The 26011-nt window shown below is 46.3% G+C and overlaps 1 protein-coding gene across 2 annotated transcripts in view; it reads left to right on the plus strand.

Annotated features, from left to right (window-relative positions):
- Nucleotides 1–685: 685 nt before the first annotated feature.
- pvrl2l (PVR cell adhesion molecule related 2 like) overlaps nt 686–26011 on the plus strand; it is a 71860-nt gene continuing 46534 nt past the window's right edge. Inside the window, exon 1 of one of the 2 annotated variants that reach the window (XM_010901453.4) lies at nt 686–1132. In XM_010901453.4, coding sequence (XP_010899755.2) covers nt 1045–1132 — 88 coding nt within the window. In that variant the 5' untranslated portion in view covers nt 686–1044. The remainder of the gene's footprint in view (nt 1133–26011) is intronic. The other variant, XM_010901454.4, reaches the window with a different exon arrangement.

Consider the following 26011-nt stretch of genomic DNA (forward strand, 5'->3'; position numbering starts at 1 on the left):
GAGCATGAGATTGCAATTTATTATCTTAATTGTAACAATTTACCTCTGCACTTAACTTGCCTTTTAATGTATTGTGAATTTAAATGTATTTAGACGAATTCATCTATTGCCATTTTATATGTTTAGTCTCTTGTCACTTAAATGTATGCAGTAAGGTATTTTTACTTGTCAGTTGATGTTCTTTATTATTTAATGTTCAATGTTTTGTCAGTAGCGAATGGGGATCCTAACAACATTCTAAATGATCAACAACGCACTAACGTGCAGAGTGATGATGAAAATTATTCTTGCATGGATCAGTTAATAAATGAAATGTATGTATGTAACGTCAAAATCTAGTAAAACAGCCAGCTAGCTATAGATCATCAAATTTTATTTGGGGACCATTATTACAATTTCAACCGGATCCTATTCACTAAAGCTAAAAATACGAGTCCAATTATCCTCTTGTAACCTACCACAGTGAAATGCGATATAATACAGAGAAAGACTATTGAGGAATATAAATAAAATCTCACCAAAATTCACAAGTGGAACAAGCATGTCTTTTTTATTTATTTATTTTTTCCAATAGAGAGTTCCCCCTCAAATGTGTTGTACGCATTCCTATTGGAGTTTCGGACGAACTTTCGGTTCCTAGATTGCTCCCTGTTATAGGTAGCGGATTATTATGACGTATCGTGACATCACGTTAAATTCTCCACTCAGAATCCGTGCGAATGCTCAGCGGAACTAATCGATGCGCGGAACAGGACTTACTTTCTGGTTCCATGTACATTTGCGATCACTGCTCCGTACACACAGTAGACTTTACCTGTGTGCGCTACCTCCGGCTCACACGGGGAGGGGTTTTGAATGTTTGTCACTGCAATTTGCAAACGAGGAAATAATACGTCGGGCTGAACCGTAAACACACAAGTTATCGACTCCGGATTGTTTTGCGGTACATTTTTATTTTTTCCCTGTAAAGTAATCGGCTAAGGACTATCAGTGCGTTTTGGTGTGGTTGTGGGGATTGTATGTCCACCTCGTTTTTTTAGAAGAATGGCGAGAGACTACGTTAAACGTTGTCCCTTATCATCAACGAAAAACTGTTGTTTTGTGACAGCAGCGATACTTCTTATTATTCAAGGTAAGAAACATGAACAATTATACATTTGTGGGCATCTTTGGTTATTTTATGAACATCAACTACATTTTCTTTCTGTGTTTCTGTGGGTCACGTTCATTGAAATGCTCGGTATTGGCAACTACCGTCCCATTTCAAAAGCATGTACAGTCATTCACCCTCACGGTTAAACGAGGTGATCGTGGTGTCTTTCCCAAAACCTGTTGTTGAAGTTCACTTATACCTACCTACCGACTGGTTCTGTTATCACGAGTTTCGGTAATCGGTACGCCATGTTATGCAAGGTGTGGCCTCCCGGGGTATTTATTTCTCAGAGCGCCCAGACAGCAGGTGTGATTGTTACGAATCACCTTAATCCTGCCATGTTCGTTTTCTGTTTCGACATCTTTTAGGTTTACATTTTTTTTTGGTTTAAAACATCTGTTCAATTAACTTGTTTTATTCAGACAATGGTGATTCAGGTGATCATATAGCAGTAGAAATTAAGTCATGAAAAGCAACAGGGTGTTGCTGTGTGTAGAGACAAAACACCGTCAGTCAAGACAGCGTTTTATATCGTGTTCACAAGTTGTTGACACGAACTTGAATGATAGATGACATGGCGAATGGATAATAGCTAGGCTATATTCACCCTAAATACTTGAACCACTTATTTAGGCAAATACACAATGAAATGATCATGTTCCAAAGAACCGTCTTCAGCGCCATTATATTCTGCATTGGCTGTAAGCCAAAAGCGTGGCTATGAAAAAGAAAGTAGAACTGTTTGTAAGGGTAGGACTGCTGTGTTTCAATGTGTTTCTCGGTGTCTTAATTGTAGACTGCCAAGATGTTGTCTATTTGATATGTTGAGGGATTTATTGATCAAAGTGTTTACATTGACGGTCTAGTCATTTAGCAGGTGCTCTCATCCGCAGCGATTTACAGGGGCCAAAATGATTACGTGCCTTGCTCAAGAGCCAGCTATCTTTCAGCTTGCCCCATCGGAGAGTTGAACCAGCAACCCTTCAGTTTGTGACCCGAAACCTAACAACTATGTAGGACCCTATTATGTTGTTTATCATGTTTATTGTTAATCATGTTGCTTAGGTATTTGTTTCATATACAAAAATCGAATGTATTTAATTATATTAAGTTTCTGAGTTCTTAAATCTTAGCAATTGTTTGCTGGTAGGCACAAAAACTGTGGCAACATTAATTTAGGGCTTGGGGTGTTTATCCTGTCTGATGGTGTTGCTGTTACACTCACACATTTTGAATTCACTCCTGGGATGTAGAGGTAGAAACTGTTTTGTGAGTAAGCCCTATACAAATTCTAGATTTCCTGGAATCCTTGCTTTTATTCTCAAATAGTTCCTCCCTGTGAATCAGATGACAATGGTAGTAGAATTAATCTAAACAAAGAAAACTAACAAAAAAATTTGACTTCTCTTTGAGGAATGTTTGAAACATTTGGAGCTGGATATATAATCATCCTGAATACATTGCTAAGGACGCACCCCTAGCCCCCCCCCCCCCCCCCCCCCTGATACCCACACTCAGAGAAAAACATTCCAGCCTTTTCACAGCAAGCCCATTCTTTCTGTTCTAGCCTATTTTCAGACTGTGATTCAGCTCCCGTCCAGGCCCGTTGTTATAGCAGCTTTAGGCCCTAGTCATTGGTGAATTAAAAGGCTGAATATTCCACCTCTCCCCCTTTCCTTTCCACTGCCGCTTTCTGGCCCCATTGTTTATAGATTTCTTGTTTGTCAGAAACTCAGACTGAGGGGGGATGCCCCAACTGTTTTTTGAAAAAATCCCAAGTAGTTCTCATTTAAAATCCAAACCACAAGGCCTTTCATTATAGGGAAGCTACCATTTCATAAGTCTTGTATATGAAGGTGGTGGGAAAAAAAAAATAACCAACTCTTTTGTAATGATAATTTCAATATAATTTTTTTTCATGAACAGTCAACAGTTTCAAGGATTACTGTGGAATAGCCCGGCTAATCTTAGAGGAAAATGGAATAATTTTGCACCTGCATAAATGGATAAAGAAATCCAGTGGAGTAAATGAATGCAAATAGAATCACAAATGAATAGCGGTATGGTAATGCGATTCGATTGAGATGTGTTCACCATAAATAAATGCTCTCTCCCTCAAATAACTTTTGGAATCAGTTGCAACGAGTCGGTTAGGTCAATCCCTGCAGCTGAAGCTACTGAGATGGTGGCAGAGGAGCTCCTGATTCTCCAGTCTACCAAACCCCTCCGCCCACCTCCAGTTTTGAGATGAAACAGAGGCTAAAGCGATGGATTTCTGAGGGGGCTCAGAGAACCGCTTTCTCTCCCTCCCATTTGCCCTATGCCCAAATAAGAACGTCCAGCTTGGCTTCCTGCAGCACCCCCTGCATTTAGCATGTCATTCTGATTTCCATACAGCATACCAACATCTCCTTCCGTCAGTGTTGGCCTGGAAATGTGTTCACAGCCTTTCTCTACGTAAAACAGACTCAGGATCAAACCCCGCCTCCACCCACCCGCCGGGCCAGTGCTAACCTTATTAATTACTTTTATATCCCTCAGTAATTCTGGGGTTGATTGAAAATTGTGCCTGATAGCTGCAGCACAATGCCAGTCTTCGCTTCTTCAGCGTTCTGTCTTTCGAGCACTTCATCACGACATGTAGTCTCCTCAGAGCCTGTGACTTTTCTCCCCGGCTGTTAAGACGCACATTGAACTCACGTCGAGTTGTGGCTTCGCGGCAGACGTCGTAGCTCTTCCGTGACCGTTGAGGAAGCCGTCTGGTCCCTTTCAGACAGTAGCAGAGCAGCATCACTTTTTCCAGCACTCTGTTTAGTTCAGTCTGTAGTCCAGATTTACACTTGATGGGTAAACCCGAAATGGATCTGGTTGCATCCTGGAAAGCGCTCCCTTTCAGTGCCAGTTCTTTGTGTTCTGAGTTTAATTTGCGCTGCTCTCTCCCCTCAACCATTGGCATCAAAGCAAAAAAACTAAAATGGAATGACGTGCATAATGAAACTGAAAAACATTGAGGCCGGGGCGCGTTTATATTCCTCAGGGCGATGGGGTAAAAAATACACATCAACCAGTGGCCATTGCCCTGTGTCGTCTTGGGTAGCAAACATATAAATTTTGCCCCCTGAGGGTTTGTGAAATGGAGCTGACAGGCATGTCTAGACCTGACAGGTTTTAAAGCTCATAGTCTATTTCTAGTGTAGATGCTTTGAGGAAATGTGATGATGAGAGCCCGAATACCTCAGGATGTTTCTGTGCTGTTTGACTCTCGGGGATGGGGGGTGCCCAATTCTCACCCTGGGTGAGTGATTGCTGCAGAGTCTGCTAATAAGATGCATTCTCTTTCAAGTGTGCTCCATTGAGAAAAATGAGATTTTTTTTTTTGCATGCCATTCCTTTTCTTGTTGGCCCGATCCAGGATTCCTGGCTTACAATATCCAGGCCCACACAAATGTTTAAACAGCTAAGAAATTCTAAATCCTGCGTGTGAGTGCAAAAGGGATGTGCGTTTGTGTGTATTTGGGTTTGTATATGAGCACATGCTAATGAGACTTCCTGTTTGCTGCATCACACGTTCATACACATTGACAGGAGGCTGGCGGAACCAACCAGCACACAGCCCTGAACACAGCTAATCAGAGGCCGGGGCATGATCCGATCCAAATGGAATACAGAACCACTGGGAGAACACAAGCCAGACTATTCTCCCACCTACATGACTCTCGAATCATATCCACCCCCTGTTACAGACCATGTTTAAGGGGATTGTCAACCTCTCGCTGTTCCTGGAACTTTTTACACAGCGTGGTTTATTGCACCATGACACCGCCGCTCCCTGTTGAGTGTCAAAATGTGCCTGGTTTCCCGGAATGAGCTGACCGGAGCATGTCGGAGGGAAGGAGGCGCCTCCTACTTGTTGTGTCCACTGGAGCGGCTGGAGAGAGGCACCACTTTAAGGCTTGTGACCGCCCAGAGCCCGGGAAACGAGGCTTTGAGGCTCTTAAAAGCCCACAGCACCGTGGAGCACTGCTTCGAGGCTCATGACTGCCCCCAGGATTGTGGAGGTCTTCAAGGCTCATGAATGCCCCCAGGATTGTGGAGGTCTTCAAGGCTCATGAATGCCCCCAGGATTGTGGAGGGAAATGCTTCTTCAAGGCTCGTGATTGTCCCCGCAGCACTGTGGAGGAAGAGTTCGGCTAAAGGGGTTTTGTGTGAACCTTTTCGCAGAGCGATCGTGTAGGTAGCTAGTGCAGCGGCCAACCTGACTCTGTTTGTCGTCACCCTCAGATATGCCAAGTCATACCTGGGAAATCGCACGGGTGATGTGGTAAAGGGCCATTGCGGATGTCTTCGTCTCAGTGACCCTAACAAATAATAGGGATGTGCATGACATATTTTCGCTATCGATAATTCCTCAGCTTTTGTCGTTGAATAGTCGACCCCATCCACTCGTGCCAAAAAGAGAGGTACTAAATGGGGGGTGGGGGAGAATGTAAATTGTAATATGCTATGCAATAAATTCAGCTTTTTATTTAAAAATGTAGTTAACAACCTCAACATTTTAGTATAAACAATTAGGCTAGATATACTTACTCTGAAGACATTCAGAATTGCCCTAACAGCAGCAAATAACCCTTACCCCTTAACTCTTACCTAATGCATAGGCCTGTGTATTACAAGTGATTCATTTAAAATTATTGTTATAAGCTTTTCCATTAATTACAATTGCAAATGAACTATAAACGTCTTCAAAAAACATGCATTATCTCCCATGAATTAGCACAGAGATGTTTGAATTGCCTTACTTTAGCTAATGTCTGTGTCAATGTTTTCTGCCCTTAACAAAATACAAAATGTATTAGACCATCTAGCCAGCTATTTTCTATATTGTGTCCCTGAAAACCTTACTTTCCAATTGAAACTACACTTAATATATAGTTATGTTACAGTCTGCATTAAATTAAATCAAACAAACCTACGGATGTGTTCCAGTGGATAAAAAAATATAATTTGAAGGAAGCTTATTAGGAATGATGTAAAATGAATTTAAAAAAAATCTGGCTAGTGCGTCCATCGACGCAAGATCTTAACAAAAATGGACAGGTATGTTTTCGCTAGCCGTGATAATTTCCTGTACTTTGCCGTTAACCAGATTTGTTTAGTCTAAGAAATAACCCGTCATTACTGCCGCCAAGTGAGTCAATCGATAGCACAGATTTCTTTGGGTAACTTTGGAAAATTAGATGAACTTGTCGATAAATACTGACAATTCGAATATTTGTTCTCACTCCTAACAAATAACAGTGAAGTGCGATTTCAATGAAAACAAAAGTGTCTCAAAGCAATAATTTTGCTGAGGCTGCCTGGGAGTGGTCTGGTGAGGGGGATAAACTGGAACCCAGCTGTTACTGGTCCTGTAGGGGTTTGGAAACTCTTCCTCCTATTATCATAATTACTGCCTGGTGATGTAGGGCCCTATAAAACCAGTTAAATGTTTTGCTCGATTACATTTTATTCGCCCCAAATTCACTTATTTCTCTTTTTTTTTTTTGGTAGTAAATCAACAAATTGGACTTGCACAACAGTGCTTAAACCACATTAGGAGAATGCTTTTGAGGTTTGGGGGGAAAAAAAATGTTTGTTTTCTTTCCTGGGTGGGGGCGATATAGTTACCCTTTAATTTGTGTTTTTACCAAGCAAGAGGCTTAGTTGTTTCATATTGTTCCTGTAGCACCAGTGTGATGGCGTTGCAAAGCAAATATCCATTGGATTGATACAAGTAACCCTGATACCATTCTGTAGGCCACTTTCTAGCTAACATTTCGGGGATGCCTTTATGTACCACACAACTCTTCTCATTAGCATAATCTCTAAGGCAACACGGTGGTAGACACGTGCCGTTCTCACACACACACACACACACACACAGCCATTCAGAAAGTCCAAATGATGTGTTCTGTTCATGTTTTAAGATAAACTTGGACAAATGAATGCATTCAGTTGGTTCCCGTCTTCGTATATAGTTTCTGAATGTGCTTTAGTACCGTTTCATGTCTGAATTTCCCACACGTTTCTCCCAGTGCAGATTTTATAGGTCGTAATTATGTCACCAGGAAGACTAGAACTCCATCCCACCTACACAGGTTGACATTTCAGGCAGTCTTTTTAAATCACTCTTACACTAAAAGGGCATTGGCATAATTATTCCAGCATTATAGTGTAGAGAGAAACATATAGGAAAGCCAGAAAATAATTTTCTTTGTCTGCACTAGGCCTTTAACGCCACAACATGCCAAGGTGACGGCATGCTTTTGAAAGAACAGCATTTAGGCCGTCTTTGGCAAGCCGGGTTCCAGACACTGGGCCTTGTCTCCTTCTGCAAGCCCCCGCCTGGCCAGGCTGTTTGTTGGGTTATGGATAGGTATGGCACACATTCCTCTGTCGGGGCTTTTGTCTGTCTGACTCAGACGATGCAGGCTTGAGTCTGCCAAAGGGAAGACATGGCTGGGCTCCCACCTTCATTACCGGCTATCGCTCAGTTGTTGTGTGCGTGTGTGTGTGTCAGATGGGTTGACTCTCATCGCGTTGCCCCCGGTGATCGGATTGGAATGCAAGCCCCCCCCCCCAACCCATCGCTGGAGGTCACCTACCGATCTGGCTGAATTTAAAGAATGTTCGGATTAGTTTTGCGGCTAGGTTTGTAGGTTCATCGGTAACTTCATTTTCTGTGTGTGATTGTGTGCATGCGCGTGCTCTTGCTTGATTCCGTGCACAGCAAATATATCGTTTTTCTCTGTGGTGAGTGTTTTGAATCGATACGTGTTAGCCCAGTTGTTCACGCATTCCATTACCTTATATGGGCAGTGGAGCAAGACAGCGCAATTACCGCAGGCCACGGGGCTGTTTAACATAATCGCTCCCTCAGCTTCTATCCTCCTCGCCTGCCATCTCCTTCTCTGTGCTTGTGTTTATTCTCATCAACCCCTCCCCTCCTCTCTTTCTTCCGGCAATCTCTATATTGCTTTCGCGCCGGGTCTCTTCTCTATACCGTTCTCTTTTCCGAAGAGCCGTCCGACAACCGAGGATCAAGCCAAAGTACTGGGATATGTGTTAACTTGTGCATGTCTGGCGTGCAACAGTTTCCTTGGCCTGTGAGGATTGATCGGCGGTTCATCGAACACTGGAATTAATGCTCCACTGCGGGCGTAATGTGCCCCTCAGGCAGCTCATATCACAGGGATTGCTTCATATTGATTGGCTTGTCGTGGCTGTCCGGCGAGCTCCACACTGTCCGGAGTGTGCCTGGTCGGCGCCGAGAATCGCTGTCTGAGACGGCCGTGTCATGGGAATAAATAAAAAAAAAGAGAGGCATCTCGCTCTCTTTCCTGGGCGATTACTTGTGAAAGCTAAATTGGCTTTCTGCCCTCTGCCTTTCTCCCAGCTCCCACTCTGTCTCTCCTCTGTCTCTCTGCGCTCGCATTAAAGCCAGTCCTCTAAGAGTAATCTCTGGCACCCCTCAATGGCTCTCTCTGTCTCGTTTCTATCTGTTCTCTTTTTCATAACCCCACCACCACCACCACCGACATCCCGCCATCTCTGGCTGACCTGGCTGCCGAGGGGATCAGGCGCTGTCGTGTTTATTTTAGTGCATATCTGCAACGGTGACCCCCGGACCGTGTTGGCGTACCCCCGTCTCTTGCTTTTGTCTGCTCTCTCTCTCTCCGTGTCCCTCTTGCCACCTCCTGTTGGTCTCCCTTTGCGCTCTGCTCTCTCGCTCGTCGTTTTCGCCGTGTCCCTGCCCACCTTCGCCTGAATCTGGGTTGACTACACCGCGGAGCAGAGACTCGGTGTTCTCCTTCTCGCCCTGCTTGGTTCTGTTTAATTTACCCTCTTGTCATGATTTCGGCTAGATGCCCTCATTTTGCCTGACTAATGAAGATGAGCCCCCCCCCCCCCCCCCCCCCCCCTCCATATCACTTACTGCTATTTCCCACTTCCTCTGTCACAGAAGCAGACAATCATTGCATGGTTAAATGATCTAAATAACATGGCCCATGGTTTGCAGCCTGAGTGGTTGGACCCAGATATCGTAAGGACAAAAGGCTGGAAGATGTGCTTATTTTAACTCTCTTCCCCCAAGTATTGTCCATTATTTCCCTCGGTCTCTCATGTTCCACCTGTCACTCTCTCCCGACTGTGTTATGATACCAGAATAGTTTAGATGCCTGGTTTCCTATCACAGTCCTCATAACCCGCCACTGCAATACGTAATACCAAAACCAATAACGCAGTCACAAGGTTTATTATCCAGAGTAAGAAAAGGGTACTTCAGAAACGGAGAACCACAAAACCGAGTATTTGAACATCTTTGTGACTGGCTGCACGTATGCATTAAAAAATATCTGTTAAATAATTATACAGTTACTTTTTTTTTAACCTCCAACTATAGCTGTGTAATGGTATTAATCATTTATTTCAGTGGTAGGCCTCTTGATAAGCTGGGTAAATCCAAACTGGCTGTTCACATTGCCGGTGCATGTTATTCCACAGGAGTGCATACGTTCATTAAGCGGCAGCAATTTTTTTTCTCATGGTTTAGATGAAGAAAGTCAAGCCAATATGGTGGTTAATTGGAGTTGGCTTTTGCTATAAGCTAGCAAGAAAAGTACGCCTTCAACTGGAAGCTACAGTGCCAGGATCTCCTTTGATTTTAAAGGATTCTAGCCCGTATGGACATCAATTGATTTTTGCCAACAGAAATGAACAGTTTGAACATTCCTGCGTGCTGTGTTGAATTATTCAAGTGTGTTGGCTAACTTCTGTGCAAGCCTGAGTGGGGAGCTAACAATGGAGTCAAGACAGCACCGGTAATGAATGAGTGATGCAGGCACGGCGTGTGCTGTGCCCTGGCCTGCGCTCTGCACAGATATCGGCTGCTTAATCCTCTCAATCACGTTTGACAGAAGTACCCAATATAACACATTTGGAGGACTTAACCGGTTTTTAATTTCTCCATTGAATTAGTGCACCGTCGGTATACCATGCAACTTGTTTTTATGAGCGTGTCTGAGTGCATGCATGGGTTCAGAGGGGGTTTACTGATAATGTCGGTCTTCTGCACTGCATAACAAGCAACAAAGAGTACAGTTAATATTTTTTTGTTGACTTGCACGTCTGTGTGCTAATTTCCATTTCCTCTTACGTTTAACAGTTCTTTCTAACATTGATTTTCAATAGATTTTGTCTTTCCAGATGTTTTTTTTTCTTTTCTTCTTAAGCCTGAAAACATATGCTAGCTCAAACATTGTCTTTGCACCATAAATCAGAACAAATGTAGCACAGACTAATTGCAGTGTCGCGTTTGATGATTAATTAACATGGCATTCCAGAGCTTCTCAGCGCCCCTACTGCTGCCTGAATCAGGCTTCAGGCTTAAGTATGAGCAGAAGGAATGTATTGTACTGCACCACAGGGGTTTCCAACCTATGGGACTCGTCCTTAATTTGGGACGTCTGTTGGGTGGGGCGTGGGAACTACCTAATTCAGGAGGTAAACATTCTTTTTTCAGTTTTTTGAATATTGATATTTTTATTTTCATTTTTATACATTTTTGCAATTCGTTATGTTATACTTACATTGTATTGCATGGTTTGCCAATGGGCTTGTAACAAGCTGTGAAATCTGTCTCTGATACCCCTGGGAGCATATTTGGATTGTCTATGTGACGTTCAGAAGCTGAACCGACATTTCGTGGAGGGAAAAAAGTCAGACTTTGCTTCAAGTGATTTCTCAATTGTGAAAACAGGGGTCCCTTTGGGAAAAGAGGTTAGGTACGCCTGATGTAAAGGATGTCTTTACAGCGAGGACAGAAAAAGATGACCCGGATCATCTAGCCAGACCTGTCCTGCAGGTATGACATCCTTACTTCCTGGTGGCCTTTGCGGTCCTGCCTTTGGATCCAGCCAGACATATATTCCCTTGGGGTGGAGCATAATTGCCACCTAAAACGAGTGCCGTGCTCCTGTGATGTACTGATGGCTTTCCTGTCCACAATGGCCCCTGCCTGCCGTGGACTGTGACAGGTCATCCTCTGTCCTATTCATCACATAGTCTATCTGGGAAAACTGAATCCCCGGGCTCTCCAGACAGAAACAGACGATCTTCCACCGATCTCACTGTGAATGGCTATTGAGAGGCCCTGGGAAGCCAGATTTATTTGTTGCCAAATCTGTACAAGAGTAGCTTGTTATTTGGTTCCATGTTCATGGTCATACTGTTCTGGGATCTGTTTTCTGCCCATTCGTATCCCCTGGGATTCACCGGTAAAAAAAACAAAAACTGGCTTCAGACGACCTCTGGCTCTTTCTTGTGTTTCACACTGCCAAATAGCACTCTAGAGATGCTTGTGTTTTTGCCGGTCATGAATGGCGTTGAATAGCTTGCTAGTTTGCAGAGAATTTGTCCCTAAAGACCGTGGCCGTTTGTGTACGTGGCCCAGCCCGTTGATGTGGGCATTAGAGCGTGTACATTCACTTCCATTATGGCGTGAAGGACAAGTGGGCTTTGCTCCAAAAAGACTTGTGTGTAAACGATAGTCCTTGTGGCTCTGTTCTCTATCTCCAATGTATTTGCAGCGACAGCCACTCAACCTGGACCTGCTTTAGAGAAAGCATGTTTGTAAAGAGGTATCGCCGTTAGACGACGGGAATGGCTCTCACGGCACTTCACCCATCCTTTTCATGATGATAATTGACAGTTCTCTAAGAGCAATGTGGCACTAATTCATTATCTCCCCGGGCCAGTGTAACTGCGGGGAAGGTAATGTTATGCATGTGGGAGGAAAAGGCATTGTGTTTCGGCCTCCCTGTATCTGCATGGGAGACAACGGCTCTGATAAGCGATAATGATGCTAGCCCACCGCCGGGCCCGCTACGCCATCCCCTCAGGACCTCCCGGACCTGCGCAGCTGTGCAGCGATCGCCGACTTGATATCCCCCCCCGCCACCCTTTGCGCCTCATGAAAAGTCCTTGGTTTCCGTGACCTTTTCCGCTGGGTTGCTAATTATATACCAAGGATGAGAGTTGCCACCAGATAAGAAGAGCTTTCCTGCTGACACGACAACCAAGGGCGAACGGAGTGTGTTTCGTTGTACCACCGAGTGAAGATGGCAGTCGAGGCTTGCAGCCTTAGTGGAGCGGCTCTCCTGATTATGTTGAGCTGTGGAGTCAAATCAGACCTGAAGTGTCACAGAGGAGATGGAGGTCATTGGGAGAGGCTTTGTGCCTGAGAGATGATTCTGGGGAAAACCGGATGAGTGAAGAAGCGTAGAAAATTGACCCTTTTTTAAAAGAACATTTATTAGTATTTCTTTTTCTTTCGTTATTCGCTGTCTCGTTGCACATTCCGCCTGTGGAGTGCGTTTGTGCCTGTTGCGGAGGACTTCCCCTGAACTGAAAACCACCCTGCAGGCCCCCGAGGGCCTCCTCCTTCCCCAGTTTCCCCTTTAATAGGGCCTCACGTTGCAGCCTGGCTGTGCTCATGATTGCTCAGTGTGCGAGAGCGCAGCGCATGCCAGTATTTTGGGAAACTGAAGGGGGAAGCCGAAGGGGGTTATTCTGGTCATGCGTCCATGTTCTGCCGCTGGAATAATCTCCCTGGAGTAACCCTCCCTGTAAACCCCCCCCACACCCCACCCCCAGCCCCCACGTGATTCCTGGTTGACTGCGGCCCAACTAATCCTCCCTAATTTCCGACGGACGCGGGCCTTTCCATTTCCCCGTTCATCATGTAGCCCCGGCGTGTGCTCAGAAGTTTGTCAGCGATTCATTAATTCGTCATCATCGCCACGGAGGCCCGGCGCACGGGAGCAGAGGGACCGCTTTATGCCCCCCCACCCCCCCCTTCGGTTTCTGCTGCTCTCTCCCAGATACTGGCTCAGAGCCGCGGGCTGTGAACAGAGGGGGGGCGGGGGGGGGGCGAGACAGGGAGAGCGAGGCGGAGAGGAGGCTGTGACGCCAACCACGATTAGAGCTATGACACTCCCCGATTAAACACACATTTAAATAGACACTGCCTTAGGAGGGAGAGGATGGTGGGGGGGGCAGGGGGCTGGGCCGTGCCTTCGCGTCATGCCCACAGAAAAGGCTTCTCAAAAGAAATACTTATACAGGCATAGATTTAATACTCTGTGGAAATGTGGACCTTATGAACCTTCTGTCTTCATGTCCAAAGGCTCACCTTGCCGCTTTTGTCTTCCACCCCCCCCCCCCCCCCCCCCGTTCTGTTTCTGACTCTCCTCTACTTCTACTCCCTCTCTCCCTTTCTCTTACCACCCCCTAAATGGTTCTCCCCTAAATGTTTTTCTCCTATAGCCCTCTCTGACCTGATAATTTGCCTTTTTACACCGTACCTTTACCAGATGTGCTTTCTCACTGTTTCTGTCTCTCTTCCCCTCTAATTCGCTCTCTTTTTATATATACATGTATACACTTCTATCCTTGCGCAATCTCCACAAATTGGTTCAGTCGGTACAGTATCCAGGTTGAAGTGGCCTACTTTCCCACTGTGCTGTTTATTTATTCAGATGTAATGGGGAGGGAAGGAGAGCAAATTAGAGGAAGGAAGGTTGGAGTGGAGGTGGGGGGGGGCTCTCCGACAGCATCCTATGTGAAGTGAGCATGCCGCTCATCATGGTGTGGTCAGGCCGCCAAGATTAAAGGGTTAAAAGATTAAAGCTTAACGCCGACGTAAAGCCGGCCGGAACTCTGCGGTCCCCTGGTGAGTTTCGGCGATTGGCCCACTGCACCCCCGGCCGGGCTTGTTTTCATCGGTGGCCGAGGGGGAGTCCGCGTCAGTCCCAGCGGGACGTTTGAAGGAGTTCGCCCTCTTATCTGCTGCCTCTGTGACCGGGGTGTCGCAGTGGGTAGTCTCCTTCCTCCCAGAGCGAACGTGGGCTAATGTGTCATCATATCGCTGCCCATCTCCAATGACAACGCTGCCATTGAACCCGGCAGACAGGCTCGTTTCGCCCACCGTCCCTCTCGATCTGTGTCACTCTAGCGGCCGGCCGGACGAGGCGGGGGCCAGGCGAGGCGGGCGGACGCTGGAGTGGTTCCAGGCCTGGGCAGTGTTGGGTGTGTCCCATGCCACCGCTCCGTTAGCTCTCGCGGCCGCGCCACCGAAACATTGGTGTAATTAGTCAAGCCGGGAGCCCAGAGGGAGGCAGGGTTTTACTACGGAGGCGTTGCCCCGAAGAGGCGCCGACAGTGGCTGACCCGGAATGAGATGGCGTGTTCCAGGTTTGCATCAGACGATGCGCGATTGACCTCGAGGCCACGCTTTCGTAGGGAAAACAGCGCTTTAAATCAACCGCTGGTTTGCCGCTTGGATAATGACCCACAGGTGTTTATGAACAGTGTGACAGCGGTAGCGAGGTGGCAGGTGTAGATGAATAGGGAGACTGAAATGGAGATCTTACGGGAAGAATTCAGAGGAGAAAACTGAGGAGGAGGTGGAGGGAAACTGCGGAGAAGTGCCAGAGGAAGGTGAGCGCTAACAGCAAAGGGGGACAGCTGGGGAAGGAGAAACTAGCGGAGCAGACAAAAGAAAGCCGCCCGAGAAGGGAGCGATAATTGAGGGAGGTGTACTGTGTTAATGGAGGAGATGAGCTGTCGCTGCGACACAGGCCGGAAAGACTGAGAGGAGAAGGGTGGAGTTGCCTTATTATAAGTAATGGGATCTGGAATCGGGGGGGAGGGCCGCGCGGGTTGACGGGGAAGGTGTCTGCAGTTCTCCTTAATGAGCTGAAGTGATGAAGGTCTGGGCTTTGTGAGCGAACATCACAGACGGGAGAGACGAGGCCGATGATAATGAACAGGGAGGCCCAGCGTGTGGGAGATTTTTTTCCCCCCCGGAAGCCCATGGGAAGAGTCGGAGGCTTTGTCGGAACTGAGCCGCAATCCCCTCAGATCTGCTGATCCGACTGAGAAACGGAAAGGACTCAAACGCGCTCGGCGCATCGGTATCCGGATGTCAGAAAAATCTTGTACAAGCTCTCGTCGGTTACCGTTTCGATTTGATCTGTATCTGAGCAGAGCCAACGAGTCTGTCAGTGAGACGGACAGATTCCATAGGCCCAGTACAGCTCTGCCAGGTGAAGAGGGACTCTCCACCACTGTCCACTTGAGCCCAATCGAATTAGGCCCCTCGCAACCGGGGAGAGTGGCAACGGCCATTGTCTGGTTTACAGGGCGGGTAGACTGAATGACTCAGTCGTTCTCCGTGAGCCTCCAGGAAGAGGGACTAACTAAACACACCAGCAGATAAAATCAGCAGCTGACTAAATGCCGCCTTCATGTGGTGATGGCTTCCTCCGGTAAAGGCCTCATGGGGAGTGGGGCCATTAGCTGAAATGTCGGACCACGCGGAAAACAGACCAACGCGGGTTCGGTGTTTTATGTATTTTAAGAAAATTTAAAAAAGCTTGGCCCAATTTTAGATGAATGTGAGAACAGTCCCGCGGACACAGTGGGGGGCAGACGGCTCTGTATGAAGGGGGTCATGTTCCATTGACTCAGTAAGCTGAGAAGAAGGGCACTTTTTACCCAGTGAGGCGGGGGACTGGTATTTTTACACCCGGATGTTTACATTATTGTAAATACCTGGCGTTAAGCTTTTTATAACCTTTATCTTATATTGCAATGTTTACCGAACTAGGGTCTGTGTCCCCATGCAGGGCGTCTTGTTTGAAAATGGGATTTTGAGAGAAATGTTATGTTAAAAAAAATTATAATACAACAAATATGTTTGGTACCTCCATCTGGGATTACGGTTGTTTATTCTAGGCAATAAATCAAACTGGGGGGAAAGAACATCAATGATAATTGTATTTTCTGCACAGAAGATCAAACACTGCCTGATGATCTGCCTTGAGGCATTTGAAACCTTAGCTACTTCCTTTAGAAAAGCATTTCTGACAGCTCTGTCATAGCTCTGATTATGAAAGTATACATTTGTCATTGAATATATCCCTTTTCCTGTCTTTTTTACGGTGCGGTCTGGAGAAAATTGGGTCACATGCCAAAAAACATTTGTGAACCCCTATATTGTCCTGATTATTATTATTATTATTAAAAAAATTTTATTAATCCACTTTGTATTGTCAAGATGGTGGGTTAATTTCACGGTACGGCCTTTCTCATGTGTGAGAGTAATATAATTTGGCCTTGGTGAACTCCTGAGAAGGTGCGCATGGGTTTGAGCAACTACACAACCATGTTATTCTGTTTGCGCTCCATCTGTCACGTTTCTGATTGCTGAGTCGCGCCTTATCCGCTCTGTGACAGCGTCCTGGGAAGGTGTTAAAAGAAATGCAGATGGATGGATATTCTCCAGACTTCTTTTCTGTTTGTCTTTGAGGAGAGACTGATGTGCCACAGAGAGACCGAGAGACAAACATGAAAGTGAGTTAGTGAGAGGGAAGACAGATGTAGCATATGGGATTGAAGAGAGCGGTAGTGAGTAGACTCCGAGACAGGCTTAGCGAGTGATAAGGCATCCTGGGGAGAAGCCCTTCTGAAATTAGAATGCTCTTGAAGAAGCGTCACTTGCGGCTCTTCATTGAAACTTGTAGCCTTGTAGTTTTTCCGAGTCTTTCTTTCTTTCCTATAGTTTCACTGGTCGGCACGCCGGCACTTTCAACTGACGTGCCTTCAACTCCGCTCGCTCTTGATCATCCTTATGTAGCGTAATTACGCTCGTAATATATAGCATATTTTCTTGATAGCCATCCTGTCTAGAAGAGCAGCTTTCCAAATATGTTTAATCACGGCGCAATTATCATCCCTGGTGTTAGGCCTACAGGACAACAACCCCACCCCCACCCCACCACACACACACACACACACACACACACACACTTGGCAGTCTGTCTACTCTGTGATAAGCTGGCTGTCACCAGATGTGACTGAGAATGAACAGATGTTGCTCAGATTCACAGCTGCTTTGCCTCGTCCGCAGTGGCTCCATCTCATCTCCTTGACGACCAAAAGCCTGACGTGCTTTCCTGGAAATCACGAGCTAGGTTGGGTTTCCGATTGCCGACTGTTTATGACTTGTTTACCCAAGTTGGGGAAATATTGGTATTAGTGCAGTGAGGGAGCGAGCGAGTGTGAGGGGAGGGATTTGGACAGTGTCTCATCCTGACTAATCTCCCCCAAGGACATTCTGATATGTTTTGATTGAAGGCCATGGGTGCAGTGCCTCTTTATGTGTGATAGTTCAGGATTACTAACCAGATGGAACCGAGCGAAAGTTTGGACTTTTGATGTGGCCAGAGACGCCGGAAACCGAAACCTAATTCGTCGAATTGGTCGCGACGCCCTTTCATCAAGGCTCCTCTTGCCACGCGACCGGTCGGACCTCCACATCAAGGTACTTTGGCCTTTTGATCTCGCCGGTCATGTCTTCACTGCCGCTTTACGACCCGGCCAATCACGTCTCCACTTTTATTGGGGTCGAGGGGTTAAAAGGGCGCCTCGGCCCGTGTCCTTCGCGGCTGCCAGATGCGAGGAGCCTCCTTCAGCCCAAGGACCTGATGTTCGGTAATTAGATTTCCCCTGTGTGTGTTGTGCACCCCCCCCCCCATCTGACAGATTGTGCCCGTGATCCTGGAAATCCAGGGATCAGAGGAACCACAGATATGTATGTAATCAACAGGAGAGAGCGGCCGTAGCCCAGGAGCCAGAGATGAGAGATCTGGGGGCTTTTAATCAGTGTGAATCCCTCAATCGGGCAAAAAGCAGCAAGCCAGCTAATTGAAGGACTTATGTCACAAAGCCGTCATGATTTCAGGCCCCCCCCCCCCCATGTGTTTGTGGTTTACCGGCCCAGAGTGAGAACTCCTGACACAGGGCCCAGATAAGCCTCCGCCAGGTCGGCTCTGATTCAGCGCCAACCCTCTGCCGCTGCTTTGCCGTCGGCCATCGCGGCAAAGCGGGGGGGGGGGGGGGTTCTGACGTCTACCGTAAAGGCAAGAAGGGGCCCACCGGACTGTGTGTGCTCGCCAGGCCTACGGTGTCGACTGAGACGCTGCACATCCACCGCAGCCTGTGGCCTCCCATCCGTAAGCATAAGCATTCTCCCGGTGCTCGGCTGGCTAACCGATGACATCATCCGGCGGGGCTGCCTGGCTCACGTTTCATTCGCCGAGCCGCTGAGGGGGAACTGGAACACATCAGGTGAAGTATCTCCCTCACCGCTGGCATGACGCCTCAAGGAGTCCTCGTTTGTTCCTGCTGTGGATCCCATGGGTTCAGGAAGAAAAAGCAATTAAGCCATGTTTGAGCTGTAATATCTGCTCGGATTACTACAAACACATATTATATATATATTTTTTTAAATATATATATCTCCATTTCACGGAGCCTATCATCTGCGATGGGGGGGTTCACACTCCTATTCCTCCATCAGCCTGTGGCTTACTCTAAAGCAGGAGAATAAACAAAACCTGACACCTCCAAATGGAGCCTTACAGTCTACAGAGCCCACCAGATAAGAACATTATACGAAATCAATAACCCGGGCAATTGAGAAGATGAGTCTGGCACAACCCGCAGTATGTTGCTCAGCCTTTTTAATGGGTTACTGTCTGAACTGTTACAATGCGGTACGGAGTAAATGCAGTCTGAGCACGGCTAATTATTCCTCAGAGGGGCCCGGCGTCATTGTGTTTGTACAGGCCTCGCCCGGCACGTTTTCATCTGCGCAGGAGAGCGCTTGGTCTGTAATGTGTACTTGGATTAAGCTTCTCATTGCGGTCGATTTGTTCCTTGTAATTCAGCGTCCTGTGGATTGTTACTGTCGTGATTGACTAAGTGTGGATGCCGCGGCCCACGACTCAGGGAAGGAAGCCTGCTCTTACAGACCGTGTGAACCCGCCTGTTATTCCTGCTCTGCCTATGGCTCTTGGCTACTTTATTGTTCACTGTAGTTCTGTTAATATAATTAACTGCAGTTTCAGGTATAAAGACTGCTAAGGCCATGACATTCATTCCATTGTATATGAAGTCTGCTCTGGGAACATGGCGGATTTACACCACAGCTGGTAGAGGGAAACATGTCCTTATAAATAATGTAACTGCCCAGGATGGGATTCTTGGAAATGTAGTTCTTGGATTGTGGGACCTGGCGCTTGTGGTCTTGTAGTGTAGGCTTTTCTGGCAAAGGAACCAGAGTGGGCGCCCTGTAATTGCGGTGGTGTGGCTTTTCTTTAATGCCTCTTGACATGTGGTAATGTGGTAATGTTTGGGATTCTCCCGCTCAAGAAAACAGGCATTGTCCTAACAATGTGAAATGTCAGCTGAGGGCCTTCTTTCTCTGCATGCCTTATCATTCCCATATCTGTTTGAATTAAGGGGGGCATAATGTCTGTCCTTTCGACGGACCTGTCGCCTGCTTCTCCGTTGACGTTTGTCATACGGCGCGACACCGCAAGTGGATTCAATAAATCCGTTCTCTGGCAGCTGGCGTTCACCCGGCTCTGCTTCCCCTACGCCAAAACCAACTCCGCCAGCTCTCAGACCGCAGGCTGGACGGGTTATCGAAATAACACGGTACTGTGGCGTACCACCCCCCCTCCCCCCACCACCACCTCCCTCTCATCGGTTTCTCCCCCCCAGGTCAGGTGCGGTGTAGATGTTCCTTGTCAATAATTTAATAAGAGCAGAGCGCACTCCTCTTAACTAGATGGATTAATTATTTACCAGTCAGATTGGAGCGCCAAGGCTGTCTGCAGGGCTGTTTTGGCTTCTGCGAAGAGGAAAGATCAAATAATTGGATATAGAATAGTACGCAAACACGCATGTTATTGCAGTCGCGCACAGCTTACGTCCTCACTGGTGCGTGTTTAAGAAGAAACGCGTTTGAAAGAAGAAAAGACGAACCGCGTGTCCGTCGCCCAAAATGACTAGGTTGTTAACTCCTCCGTGCAACGTTTTGTACAGCAGACTGGGGGCTTTTAGCAGACGCGTCGAGAGGTTTGTGAGAGGGAGCGGGCTCACATGAATCTCAATGGAATGGCTGTACATTTATTTATATATATATATTTTTTTTGAAATCTCGTATTTATTGTGGAAGGCAGTGGAGCTGTAGTTGTGTGATTGAAGAGCCATTCCTGCGTGCTGATGCACGGCTACAGAATCACACAGGCTCCTCGCGGGGACCATCACTCTGGCTGAACACACCGTATATTATGCAGATCTAGTAATCGCCAGTCCTGCATGCCGACAGACACACCAATTCTGGATCCTTTTGTTTTACATATTTACGATAAATTTCTCTCTCACACACACACACACTCACGTGCATGCCAAACATACGCACGCACAGACAATTTCCTGATTCTTTTGTTTTTAATACCCACAGTTTATTTTCTCTCTTACACGCACCCATTTGCTCATATGTGCACACATCCCAATTCTTGATCCTTTTGTTTTACATATCAACATTTCATTTTCTCTGTCTCTCTCTCACTCACTCACACTCTCACACACACACACACATTCACATTCTTGATCCTTTTCTTTCATATCTTCAATTAATTTTCTCTCACTCTCACACATGCGTGTGCGCGGGCACATTTTAGGCACAAATGTAATCTCTTTTTAATTTTCTCAGTCTGTCTCACACGGCACACACTCGCACTCTGTACATGGACGGCACGGGCAGGCGCATTCGTAAAAGGAAGGTTGTCTGAAGAGGAGCACAAAGGGAGGGGGAGAAAAGAGGAGCACCAAGGGAGGGGAGAGAAAGTGGGAGGGAGTGATAAGGGAGGGAGGCCCTACCGGAATTAGGCTTAAGAGACCTTGGCTGTTAAGAGAGTCTCACTGAGACAGACCCTGGGAGATGAAAGGAAGAAAGGTGAAATGGAGGTAGATGAAGAGAGACACACCGATACCCAACGAGACGATGAAGATGAAAGAGGGGAAGGTGGGGACAAAGGGATTGAGAGAAGAGATGAGGGAGCACCACTATTTTGACCTTGAGATGAAGACAAAAAGGAGCGTTGGGGAGGGGAGGAAAACCGAGAGGGAGGGAGGGAGGGAGGAGTGTGCCGAAGACCGAGAACTAGCCGGCAGTCAGTGACAGCCTGAGTTGAGAGGATCAGTCTGCTTAATGTCTGTCAGATGGACAGGGGAGTGAGGAGAAACAGCTGGAGGCTGTGTGTGTGTGTGTGTCTGTGTGTGTGTGTGTCTGTGTCTGAATTTAGTGTGTTTACTGAGCTTGTGCTGTGTGTGTCTGTGTTATGGAGTGCTGCCATGTGTGTTTGCTGGACCAAGACATACAGACACAGGGAGAGAGACAGGCCGGTGAGGATAGGGTGGGTGTGAGGACAGGGGGGAGGGCGGGGGTGAGGACGGGGCAGGGGGGGGTGTATGTCTGACCCTAGCTCCCAGGTCCTAATCCTCCAGCGTGGCCATTTGGCTGTGATCAGTGTACCTGCAGAGATAATGGATTCAGAGGAGGGCAGGGAGGTGGTGGTGGGAGGTGGTGGGAGGGAGGGGGAGGGCCACGAATAGGCCGGCGCACACAGGAAGCCTGCTTTAATATGGCAGAGATGTTATCACTGCACCAACAGGGGTCACTGGAAGAGTGGCAGGCATGTTTTAGGGCCTTTCCTTCCGACTCATTTTGTGTGCGTTTGACACGTTTCGGCTAAAGTACACCGCAGCACTCTATCCTCTCTGTTTTCCTCTCTGTTTTGGTCTAAAACATAGAACAGGGTAATGTAACATTGTCCTTCGCTGTCACCTCAGTAGACTGGTCCATCCTTTTGCTTTGAAAGCCGTCGCGCACACATGCTCTTAATGTTTAAACAACCCTCTTACACCAGAACAAGTGACATGAAACCACTACATTCTTAAAACATTACAATCCTGTGGCTGCGAAGTAGAAACAAGTCATTGTTTGGCCAAAGGCAAATCTGCGAGTGTATGTTGTAGTTATACATTTACCAGCTAGTTATCTAATTATAGGCTGAACATTAACCCACTCAGCTGATGTTATTCACGTTTTCTTTTGGTCTTCTCTGGTGTCCTCTGTTGACTTGTGAATCACTCGTTGTGGCTAACGTTACTTCTGCTACCCATGTTTATTTATAGGCACTCGTTTAGACACAAAGTGCCCCTAAACATGAATAGATCAATTTTTGGCCCCAAGATGTGCCCTACAGCATGTATAACCAAGAAAACTGAAAGAAAAATCAAGTCTAACATAAAACACCTCTTACTAGTGAAGTTTAAAAGCCAAGAGAATACACAAAATGACCTTTATTGTACAGGATGGTACATGTTATATGCAAAGGGAAAACCTAAAATGACATTGGCATACGAAGGTTTAGCCTGGGATGGTGTAGTCTGTGAAGATGTGGAGTGAAGGTGTCTTTCATCTCACTTTACCCTGAAGCTTCGAAGCAGCTCTTGTTCTGCCTCACAGAGCTAGGACTCTGGTTCTCATTCTGGTTAGCTGAACACCTTGAAATGGTGAAGTGCTTTGAGACACCACGCAACAGTTTCCCCACCATAACACTGATGTGGGCTATGAGTTCTTCTGACTGGAGACTCCACACTGGACTTGACAGGGGAGGAAAAGAGCCCGCAACTGGAGTGTCTAACCCTTTAGTGGATCCACAAGTAAATGTAGATTTGCATATGTTTATTTACATGGATTTATTTATATGTAGGTTTATGTCTGTCATTCGGAATGCTACGGTCAAGGTTGCCTAGCCAACAAATCTGTGAAAGCTCGTAGGTCAGTAATAAATGAAAAATGTATATATTGACTTTCTTAATGGCTACTTCAATGAGTTAGTTGTGCTTGCTTCTACTGAGTTGTGGGTTTGTCCCACCTAGATATCTTAATGCAGCCACTGTGGGTCTGTCCGGATTATTCCGCCTGCTTAATGACTTGTATGTGAAAATGGAACTGACATCTGTGTTTTTCCATTGTTTTCCACCACACCTTGTTCCTGGTTTTACGCTCCCTGCCTTCTCCAGTTGAGTGAACAGAGAGACTGAAAATAAAGAGGCAAGTGGGGTGGAATATACTGGCCGTGCTGAGTGTCATGATGTCTGTGTTGAAGGACAAGTGGTTGGGTATCGTCGCAGACATGTACACAGGCTTCTGTTGATAAGTTAAAAAGTCCTCTGCCAGAACTTCTTCCCGTACTCGAGGAACACCTTGTTTCCATTGTGTAGACATTCCCTTCCTAAACCTGACAATGTCGAGTTCAGACTCCGCATTTCCTCTTTCCCTGAATATCACTAGGTGATACAGGCAAGGACACATGCTTTTGCAGTATTGGCATTGGGAAATAATTAACAGCTCCAAAAGAACAATTTATGTATTTATGATGTTGGTTTTTATGACGTGCATACAGTGTTTGGTTGCAGTATTTCAATGGTTTCTATTTTTGACTCAACTGGTAAAGGTTTATTCTGATATTAATTTAAGAAAACCTTTAAGGTTGTGCTGGCTGGCCTTGTGTACTGTCCAAGTTGCCTGTAATTATGCAGTCCTGAGGGACTGGGCCTTCTGCTGATTATTCACAATACATTCTAAATAGTGTTCTGTTATATTTAATCATCTGTTATTTCAATGTCTACTTCAGAGTGTAACATCCACAACTGAGGGTGTAACACACAACGTCAGTCACCCTCTCGGAAGTACCCATGGAAAATCTGTTCAAAAATATTGTTTTCTTCCAAATGGCAATCCATGTTTTGACCTGAGACTTGCTCTAATGGGTTCAGTCCCCCCAAAAAGCTTATCCATTTTGTGTAACATCCATAACGCCTCCAATTTGCTTAATTTCTTTAACATGTCATTAGTGTGAAGTCTTTTTAGGGTATTCGCTTCCCCCAAGGGGTAATATAGGCGTCACGTCACATTTAATGAATATTTAGTTCTTCCATCCTGTTATAGACATCAAAGTTAGAATTTGGCACACAAGTGTAACACAGGCATCACTCATTTTTACTAATAATGTCACCGTCGTAATGGAATTATAAACACTATTACTACTAAAACTATCACCACTGTTACCATTATACTACCACCACCCCTACTATCAGTAAACTACCACCTCTACGATTACCATAAACTACTACCACCTCTACTATTACATCATTTAAATATTACTACCACCCCTTCAATGAGTTAACTATTACTAATACCATTTATGATTTACCACCACCATTCCTGTGGTCAGTGAACTACTACTTGTCCTTTCCAACTGGAAGACGTAACTACAATAATAATCTCTGTCCCAATCTCATGCTCTCCCTGGTTCTGTGTGTATCTCTGTCTCTCTTTATGTCACGCCCTCACTCATTCTATTTCTCTTCATTTTGTTTCCCTGACAACTCGACCAGAACCGGTATCTGTTTTTCTGTCTCCAGTCCAGTCTGAAATGAGACGGCGCTTTGTCAAGGGGCTCCAGCCGTGCGCCTCCTCCCTTAACTCTCCTTATTATTTTGTTTGCCTTCCTCCCTAATCCCGTTACTAGCCACTTTCACATCATTCCAGCAGAAACATCGGTAATTACACCTTTGCGCTTGACTAACGACATTTTTGCTCGTTTTAAATGTTTCTGTTGAGGGTGCTCCATGCACAGAGACGATCATGCTTTTTAAACTGCCACACTCCAAGGCGTATAAAGTCCTAGAATATTTTCCTAATTTGACAGCTTTCTCTCATCCCACATTCACTTTGGCCAACATGGCTTTGATGAAGTTGACGAATCAACCCCGTCACCAAGATGGCCCATACAAGGTGTGCATTAGTGAAAACCAGTGAGGCGGTTGGGTACATCCTGACGTACATCCGTGAAATCTGTAAATTGCCCATCGCCAGTGTGGATAACACGACTACGACTGGGGTGTTAATTATATTCTCTTTTTTGCTCAGGGCTGCTTACCAGCCAGAAGATGCATCCAGCTTTGTCTTCACACGTCTCACGGGCTCAGCCTTGTTCAGTAAGTTTGGGAAGATTATTAGACAGTCTACCTGTTGGATGAGCCATGTGACGCTGGCCAACGCTCAACTCCAGTCGCCCGGTGATCATCCCGAAATTAGGACCGTTAGATCCCTAATGATTCTAATTCTGCGAGGGTGACGCAGTATTTTCAAGAAGGACATGAAAGGATCAGCCTCGATTAAGGAGGAACCAGGACCAAAAAACTGCGAATCCGTTTTTCACGAAGTAACGGACAATGTAAGAAACAGGCCTATTGATGTAGCATGCAAGGATTTTCTCTGCTACTCTTCGACTTGTGTTTGTCAGACCGTACTGAGCTGAAGCACAGCTCCTCCTTTGTAATACCCACGTGCAGATTCCGCTAGGGTGCGCTGACTTGGATGCAGGATGTTATTGTTTATCAAAGGGATTCGTCCTTCGTCGGAGGGCGCCGACGTGGTTGCCTGCTCAAAGCTCACGTTGAAGGGCTTTGAACGGAAGCGGTAGAGATCTTGAACCCGCCTTCAATCCCTTGAAGCCAGTGTGATGCAGTGTCTTCATGGCAACTTAGCTGTATAGACGGCAACAGTTCAAGGCTACGCCCATGCAGGGACTTTCATGCACAGCACTGCCAAACGCACCCGGTATTCACCAACGTCACGCCTCTTCGTTCATTTGAAGGACCGACTTACGAGGAAATCGGTTTAGCGGAAATCAAAGAATTCCATCAACTGCATAGGCTCTCGTTGTGAAATGTGGAATGGGGCGAGAGAGAGCGAGAGAGAGACTTCTGTTTCAATGCCTTTTTTTTTTTTTTTTTATAATAATACGCCCGATCTGGTGTAATCAA

Source organism: Esox lucius, chromosome 10, assembly GCF_011004845.1.
Source record: "Esox lucius isolate fEsoLuc1 chromosome 10, fEsoLuc1.pri, whole genome shotgun sequence".
Lineage (NCBI taxonomy): Eukaryota > Metazoa > Chordata > Actinopteri > Esociformes > Esocidae > Esox > Esox lucius.